This window comes from Aotus nancymaae, unplaced genomic scaffold, assembly GCF_030222135.1.
Source record: "Aotus nancymaae isolate 86718 unplaced genomic scaffold, 86718_ANA_hifiasm-v0.15.2.pri h1tg000049l, whole genome shotgun sequence".
Lineage (NCBI taxonomy): Eukaryota > Metazoa > Chordata > Mammalia > Primates > Aotidae > Aotus > Aotus nancymaae.
Window position 1 is genome coordinate 26,863,338 of NW_026988463.1, and position 9,232 is coordinate 26,872,569.

The following is a 9,232-nucleotide window of genomic DNA, read 5'->3' on the forward strand; positions in this document are numbered from 1 at the left end:
GGAGGCTGAGGCGGATGGATCACAAGGTCAAGAGATCGAGACCATCCTTGATGGTCAACATGGTGAAACCCCGTCTCTACTAAAAATACAAAACTTAGCTGGGCATGGTGGCGCACCCCTGTAGTCTCAGCTACTCAGGAGGCTGAGGCAGGACAATTGCTTGAACCCAGGAGGCGGAGGTTGCAGTGAGCCGAGATCGAGCCATTGCACTCCAGTCTGGGTAACAAGAGCGAAGCTCCGTATCAAAATAAATAAATAAAATAAAATAAAATAAAAAAGAGAAAAAAACAAATAAAATAAAAGTAAATATAATTAATTTTTTTTTGTCTGTTATATAACATTAGGATAATTCCCAGAAACTTTCAGTGCTTTGTTTGTTTTTTTATGGTTTTCACCAGCTTTGCTTGTTTTGCTGGGGAACAGATCCACAGAGCTCCAGCACTGTCGTCTCAGAGCTTCGACGTCCCCTAGTGTATTAATCCATTCTTGCATTGCTATAAATACCTGAGCCAGGGTTACTTATTTATTGATTGATTGATTTTTTCTACCCAAATCAAAAGGATACCTGGGTAATTTATAAAAGAAAGAGGTTTAATTGGCTCATGGTTCTGCAGGCTGTACAGGGAACATGATGGTGGCATCTCCTTGGCTTCTGGGGAGGCCTCAGGAAACTTACAATCATGGTAGAAGGTGAAGGGAGAACAGGCACATCATGTGGCTGGAGCAGGAGCAGGAGAGCAAGGGGAGAAAGGAGGGGAAAAGGGGAGAGAGGAGAGAAGAAGGGGAAAGGGGAAGGGGAAGGGGAGAGGAGAGAGGGAAGAGGAGGGGGGAGGGGGAGAGGGGAGAGACGCCACATACTTTTATTTATTTATTTTATTTTTAATCATTTATTTGTTTATTTTGAGATGGAATCTCACTTTGTCGCCCAGGCTGGAGTGCAGTGGCGTGATCTCGGCTCACTACAATCTCCATCTCCTGGGTTCAAGTGATTCCTCTGCCTTGGCCTCCCGAGTAGCTGGGACTACAGGCATGCACCACCATGCCCGGCTAAATTTTGTATTTTTTTTTTTTTTTTTCGCTCTTGTTACCCAGGCTGGAGTGCAATGGCGCGATCTCGGCTCACCACAACCTCCGCCTCCTGGGTTCAGGCAATTCTCCTGCCTCAGCCTCCTGAATAGCTGGGATTACAGGCACACGCCACCATGCCCAGCTAATTTTTTGTATTAGTAGAGACGGGGTTTCACCATGTTGACCAGGATGGTCTCGATCTCTTGACCTCGTGATCCACCCACCTCGGCCTCCCAAAGTGCTGGGATTACAGGCTTGAGCCACCGCGCCCGGCCTAAATTTTGTATTTTTAATAGAGACAGCGTTTCACCATGTTGGCCAGGATGGTCTCAAACTCCTGACCTCAGGTGGTCCGCCTGCCTTGGCCTCCCAAAGTGCTAGGATTACAGATGTGAGCCACCGCACCCAGCCTGAATAAACTTTATTCAAGAAAATCTACCAAAACTCGGCCAGGCGCAGCGGCTCACGCCTGTAATCCCAGCACTTTGGGAGGCCGAGGCGGGCAGATCACCTGAGGTCAAGTGTTCAAGACCAGCCTGGCTAACGTGGTGAAACCCCGTCTCAAAAAAAAAAAAAAAAAAAAAAGAAAGAAAGAAAATTCTACTAAAACTCAGTAAGAACAGGGAGAATCTGTGGCATTGAATTCTATTACTTTTTTTCTTTTGAGACAATTTTCATGATTTTGAGCTTTTACTTTTAGTACTATTATTTTGTAGAGATGCGGTCTCACTGTGTTGCACAGGCTGGTCTCAAACTCCTGGGCTCAAGCAATTCTGCCACCTCGGCCTCCCACAGCGCTGGGATTACAAGCATTTTTACCAGTGGAAGGTATCCAAGTTACTGGTGACAATCTGTATGGGCCTGCAGCAACCTCAATTCTTGCCTCCACAGAAGAAAGAATTTAACTGCAGGGCATAAGGCAGAAAAAGAGACCAAGGCAAGTTTCAGAACAGGAGTGGAAGATTATTTTAAAAGCCTTTAGAACAGGAAAGAAGGGGCCGGGCGCGGTGGCTCACGCCTGTAATCCCAGCACTTTGGGAGGCCGAGGCGGGTGGATCATGAGGTCAAGAGATCGAGACCATCCTGGTCAACATGGTGAAACCCCGTCCCTACTAAAAATACAAAAATTAGCCGGGCATGGTGGCGTGTGCCTGTAGTCCCAGCTACTCGGGAGGCTGAGGCAGGAGAATTGCCTGAACCCAGGAGACGGAGGTTGCGGTGAGCCGAGATCGCGCCATTGCACTCCAGCCTGGGTAACAAGAGCGAAACTCCGTCTCAAAAAAAAAAAAAAAAAAAAAAAAAACAGGAAAGAAGGTAAGTACACTTGGAAGAGACCCAAGTGGGCACCAACATCAAATGTGGTGTTCAACCTTGATCCTAGGATTTTATAGGCTGGCCCCTTTCCCATGATTCTTCCCTTAGGATAGGCTGCCCACATGCACACTGCCCTCCTTAGGCTGGGAAGGTGAGCATGCATAGTGTATGTAGGAAGATGTATGCACGCCCATCTGAGGGTTTCTTCCCTTTTCTGGTGGTCTGCCTCCGGAAGTCATGCTCCACCATTTTGTCTGTTTTTTTGTTTTGTTTTGTTTTGAGATGGAGTTTCACTCTTGTTGCCCTTGTTTTGTTTTGAGATGGCGTTTCACTCTTGTTGCCCAGGCTAGAGTACAGTGGCCGGATCTCAGCTCACTGCAACCTACACCCGCCAGGGTTTAGGCAACTCTCCTCCTTCAGCCTCCTGAGTAGCTGGGATTACAGGCGTCCGATACCATGCCCGGCTAATTTTGTATTTTTAGTGGAGATGGGGTTTCACCATGTTGGCCAGGCTGGTTTCGAACTCCTAACCTCAGGTGATCCACCTGCCTCGGCCTCCCAAAAGTGCTGGGATTACTGGTGTGAGCCACCGCGCCTGGCCCATTTTGTCTCTTAATGCACATGCCCAGGAAGTTGCTTCTTCTGCTGTCTGTATTCAATTCACATTCTAATGTAACAGCTGTGGATCATCAGGAGATTGTCTCTCTCTGGTGCTGGCTGCCGAATTATTAATAACATTTAGAAAGGCAATGTGATAATTGTTGAACCATCACTTGACATTCCTGGTGGGTGGGGAAGAGCCCTCTCCAGCCCCACTCATGCCTGTTTAACTACCTGTAACATTATGAGCCACTGTGCCAGGCCATCTGTGGCATTTAAACCAGGAGGACCAACTGTCTCCTGACCTCCCTCCCCTCACAGTTCAGCTCAGAGGAAACTCCTCTCTGAGTAAACGTGGCCAAGATGAGAGGCTCTCTCACCCCTCAGCTGCCAATCAAGGCTTACCATAGCTCACCAGGAGGAGCATGCTGCCAGCATTTTTCATCCCTTCCAACTCCAAATTGAAGAGGCTACATTTCTGGTGAATGTGGTAAAGAAGTAGGGCACTCCTTTCCTCCAGCCAGCACTCACCCACACCATAGGTGAAGGCTCTACCATTGGTGACAGTCTGAGAATACTGGGACCATAATCACACGCCTCCCAGCTTGCTCATGGAGCAGCGATCCCATGCTGGGAGGGGCAAACCACGAAGACCAAAGCCTATCGCTCCACCAGTGTCCAGAATAGGGTCTCAGAGGCTTTGCCCAGTGGAAGAGACAGTTCATAAGAGACCCAAGGGCCAAGCACAGTGGCTCACACCTGTAACTTGGGAGGCCAAGGCAGGTGGATCACTTGAGGTCAGGAGTTCAAGACCAGCCTGGCCAACATGGTGAAACCCCAACTCTACTAAAAATACAAAAATTAGCTGGGCATGGTGGCAAACACCTGTAATCCCGGCTACTTGAGAAGCTGAGGCAGGAGAATTGCTTGAACCTGGGAGACAAGATTATTGAACCTGGGAGGCAGAGGTTGCAGTGACCCAAGGTCGCACCATTGCACTCCAGCCTGGGCAACAAAAGCAAAACTCCATCAAAAAAAAAAAAAAACCCATACACACACAAACAAAACAAAGTCAAGGGTGAGTGGGCATGGGGGAGGGACGGCCGGGCCAGGCCGGGGGCAGCAGGGTTGGCTGGGCCACACGGGGAGTCCAGGGCTTTGCCCTCACGCCGGCCTGCTGCCTCCAGGACTGTTCCTCATGATCCTTCGCCACAAGACCACCATCTTCACGGACACCAAGGAGTCCAGCACAGTGTTCAAGCTGAAGCGCATCGTCGAGGGCATCCTCAAAGTGCCGCCCAATGAGCGGCAGATGTACAAGGATGAACGACTCCTGGATGACAGCAAGACACTGGGCGAGTGTGGCTTCACCATCAGACAGCACAGCCACAGGCCCCAGCCAGAGTCGGGGCCTGCCTTCCAGACAGATGACACCTTTGAGGCCCTGTACATCCAGCCGTTCTCCAGCCCACCTGGGCTGCCTGATACGATGAAGCCCCAGGACTCGGGAAGCAGTGCCAATGTACAAGCCGTGCAGTGAGGAACCCCAAGAGTCCCATTCCCCCCAGTAAAAGAAATTTGGGGGAATCAAAAAATAAAAAAAATAAAAATAAAAGAGACTCTTGGAAGCAGCAAGAGAAAAACAACTCATTGAGTATAAGGAAACTCCCATGAGATTGACAATTGATATCTCATCAAAAGTGGAGGCCAGCAGGTGGTGGGATGACACATTCAAAGTACAGTTGACTCTTGTCTCTGTGGTGGCTATAGTCCACACAGTTACCACAAACACTGTTAGAGAACGCTAAACATTGCCCCTAGTGGGAATACAGGGCAAAGTTCCTGCCAGCCTCTGGCCACCACACTTCTGTCAACCAACCAGTCCGTAGCCGGGTGTTATGTGTGTTTCTGTTTTGTATCTTGTTTGTTTTTTGTAGATCTTGCTCTGCCACACAGGCTGGAGTGCAGTGGTACAATCAGAGCTCACCGCAGCCTTGAACTCCTAGGCTCAAGCAATCCTCCTGCCTCAGCCTCCCGAGTAGCTGGCACTACAGGTGTGCATCATCACATCCAGCTAATTTTTTAAAAAGTATTTTCTTTTTTTTCAGGCTAGGATCAACAACCACAGTCTTTGCCTTTTTTTTTTTTTTTTTTTTAGATGGAGTTTCGCTCCTGTTACCCAGGCTGGAGTGCAATGGCGCGATCTCGGCTCACCTCAACCTCCGCCTCCTGGGTTCAGGCAATTCTCCTGCCTCAGCCTCCTGAGTAGCTGGGATTAGAGGCACGTGCCACCATGCCCGGCTAATTTTTTTGTATTTTTAGTAGAGACGGGGTTTCACCATGTTGACCAGGATGGTCTCGATCTCTTGACCTCGTGATCCACCCACCTCGGCCTCCCAAAGTGCTGGGATTACAGGCGTGAGCCACCGCGCCCAGCCCAAAAAAAGTATTTTCATAGAGATAGGGCCTCTCTATGTTGCCCAGGCTGGGCTTGAACTCCTGGCCCCAAGTGATCCTCCCTTCTTGGCCTCCCATAGTGCTGGGATTATAGACATTATACCACTCCCAGTCTATGTGGGTTTCTGCTTCAAGACACCTTATTGGCTGGACCCGGTGCCTCACTCCTGTAATCCCAACACTTTCGGAGGCTGAGGCGGGTGGATCACCTGAGGTCAGGAGTTTGAGACCAGCCTGGCCACCATGGTGAAACCCCATCTCTACTAAAAATACAAAAATTAGCTGGGCTTGTTGGCAGGCACCTGTAATCCTAGATATTCAGGAGGCTGAGACAGGAGAATTGCTTGAACCTGGGAGGGAGTGGCTGTAGTAAGCTGAGATTGTGCCGTTGAACTCCAGCCTGGGCAAGAGTGAGACTCTGTCTTAAAAAAAAAAAGTCATGGCAAAAACCGCAATTACTTTTGGGTATTTTTGTTTGTTTGGTTGGTTGGCTGGTTTTGAGACAGAGTCTCGCTGTGTCACCCAGGCTGGAGTGCAGTGATGTAATCTCGGCTCACTGCAACCTCTGCCTCCTGGGTTCAATCGATTCTCCTGCTGTAGCCTCCCAAGTAAAGTAGCTAGGACTACAGGCACCTGCCACTACACCCCAATAATTTTGTATTTTTAGTAGAAACAGGGTTTCATCATGTTGGTCAGGCTGGTCTCAAACTCCTGACTTCAAGTGATCCACCCACCTTGGCCTCCCGAAGTGCTGCGATTACAGGCATGAGCCATCGTGCCCAGCCCAAAATTACTTTTGCACCAACCCAATATAAGAGGGCTTCAAAGGGAAGACATCAGCATAATGGCCTTCAAGAAACTGTAAACTGAACATGGTGGCATGCATCTGTAATCCCAGCTACTCAGAAGGCTAAAGCAACAGGATTGCTTGAGGCCAGGAGTTTGAGACCAGCCTGAAAACATAGAGAGACACCCCCATAGCTCCGAAATAATTTTTAAAAATTAGCCAGGGGTGTTGGTCTGTGCCTGTAGTCACAGCTACTCAGCAGGCTGAGGTGGGGGGATTACTTAAGCCCAGGAAGTTGAGGCTGCAGTGAGCTATGATCAGGCCACTGCACTCCAGCCTAGGTGACAGAGCAAGATCCTGTCTCTAAAAAAGATAAAAGATAAAATAAAAAAATAAGGCCAGGCATGATGGCTCATGCCTATAATCCCAGCACTTTGGGAGGCTGATGTGGGCAGATCACGCGGTCAGGAGTTCGAGACAAACCTGGCCAACATGGTGAAACCCTGTCTCTACTAAAAATATGAAAAATAACTGGGTGTGGTGGCATGTGCCTGTAATCCCAGCCCCTCAGGAGTCTGAGGTAGGAGAATTGCTTGAACCTGGGAGGTGGAGGCTGTAGTGAGCAGACATGGCCCCACTGCACTCCAGCCTGGGTGACAGAGCAAGACTTCATCTCAGAAAAAACTGTATATGTATTAGCTGTGTGTGGAGGTGGACGCCTGTAAGTGGGTGGTGGACGCCTGTAAGACGCCTCCCAGCTACTTGGGAGGCTGAGGCAGGAGAATCGCTTGAACCTGGGAGGTGGAGTTTGCAGTGAGCCGAGATTGCGCCACTGCGCTCCAGCCTTGATAGAGCAAGACTTTGTCTCAATAAATAAATAAATAAAATTGTACAGTCTAGTAAGGAGGGCAAGATGAGTGCATAAGTAGATATTTGGTATTTACCCCAAGGCATGAAAGAGGTACAGATACACCCCATGGAGCTGCTGGATATCAGGAAACCTCATTTGAAGAGGCGCCATTTGAACTGATCCTGGCAACGGAAAGGATTCCTTTCATGGAAACATACACTCCACAAAAGGAGCATCCCAAATAACAGAAACAGCGTAAGCACGGATGCAGAAGGAGGACATGCAAACCGTTGAGAAGTTCTGTTTAGCTAAAGCAAAAGGTTCATCTAGGAAACTTGTCTGAAAAGATAGATTTGGGGGCTAGACACAGTGGCTCATGCCTGCAGTCCCAGCCACTTGGGAGGCTGAGGCCAGAGGATTGCTTGAGCCCAGGAGGTCAAGGCTGCAGTGAGCTATGATCGCGCCACTACCCCCCAGCCTGATTGACAGAGCGAGACCCCGTCAACAGGGCCTTGAATGTTGAGAAAATAATTTGGACTTCGTTTGGGTAGTTAATGGGAGGAATTAGGCCAGGAGCTGTGGCTCACACCTGTAATCCCAGCACTTTGGGAGGCTGAGGTGGGCAGATTACAAGGTCAGGAGTTCTAGACCAGACCAACATGGTGAAACCCCATCTCTACTAAAAATACAAACATTAGCCAGGCGTGGTGGCACGTGCCTGTAATCCCAGCTACTCAGGAGGCTGAGGCAGGAGAATCGCTTGAACCCAGAAGGTGGAGGCTGCAGTGAGCCAATATCATGACACTGCACTCCAGCCTGGGAGACAGCGGGAGACTCTGTCTCAAAAAAACTAGTAACCAATAAGAGTCAAATCTGAATCTTGCATTACAAGGGACAGAGACAGGGAGAAAGAGAGACACAGAGAGAAGAGCTTTCCTTTGCTGGAGTTACTGAAAAAATCAGACACGAATCTGCAAGTACTGGCTGCCATCTGGCTACTCTGAGAGGAGGAGGTGGCTGAGAATGGAACAACTCAGAAGAAAGCCAAGCTAAGGGAGGGATCAAAGTCCTAATGATACTGTCTGAGACCGTGGAGCCAACTGTGCCTTCACAGTCAGTAAACCAATGCACCTCCTTTCTTGCTCGAGTTCCTTTGAGCTGGGTCTTTAATGACTTGTTACCGAAAGATTCCTGCCTACTATAAGCTCATCAGAGCTGTGTTTTAGGCATATCTGAGGAGGAAGGAAACAGACAGAAAGGAATTTAGCTAAGACCAGGCTGGAGTCGGGTGTGGTGGCTCACGTCTGTAATCCCAGCATTTTGGGAGGCCGAGGCGGGCGGATCACAAAGTCAGGAGTTTGAGACCAGCCTGACCAACATGGTGAAACCCCATCTCTACTAAAAATACAAAAATTAGCCAGGCGTGGTGGTGGGTGCCTGTAATCCCAGCTACTTGGGAGGCTGAGGCAGGCTTGAACCTGGGAGGTGGAGATTGCAGTGAGCCAAGATTGTGGCACTGCACTCCAGCCTGGGCAATAGAATGAGAATCCATCTCGGGGAAAAAAAAAAAAAAAAAGACTAGCCTGGGCAACATAGCCAGACTCTTGTCTCTACGAAAAATAAAAAAATTAGGCTGGACACAATGGCTCACACCTATAATCCTAGCACTTTGGGAGGCCAAGGCAGGCAGATAACTTGAGGTGAGGAGTTTGAGAACAGCCTGGCCAACATGGCGAAACCCTGTCTCTACTAAAAATACAAAAAGAGCCGGGCGCGGTGGCTCACGCCTATAATCCCGGCACTTTGGGAGGCTGAGGCAGGTGGATTGCCTGAGCTCAGGAGTTCGAAACCAGTTTGGGCAACACGATGAAATCCCATCTCCACTAAAATACAAAAAATTAGCCGGGTGTGGCAGCCTGTGCCTGTAATCCCAGCTACTCAGGAGGCTGCCGAGAGGATAATCCCTGGAACCTGGGAGGTGGAGGTTGCAGTGAGCCAAGATCACGCCACTGCACTCCAGCCTAGGTGACAGAGGGAGACTCCATCTCAAAAATAAAAATACAAAAAGAATTAGCCAGATATGGTGTTGTGTACCTGCAGTGCCAGCTACTTGGGAGGCTGAGGAAGGGGGATCATTTGAGCCTGGGAGGTCAAGG

General features: G+C 49.2%; 1 protein-coding gene across 1 annotated transcript; it reads left to right on the forward strand.

The window, feature by feature from the left end:
* Positions 1-680: 680 nt before the first annotated feature.
* Positions 681-4,522, forward strand: LOC135269070 (elongin-B-like). The gene is made up of 2 exons (XM_064362757.1): positions 681-690; positions 4,170-4,522. Exons 1-2 carry the CDS (start codon positions 681-683, stop codon positions 4,520-4,522), a joined length of 363 nt encoding a protein of 120 aa, XP_064218827.1.
* Positions 4,523-9,232: the final 4,710 nt, after the last annotated feature.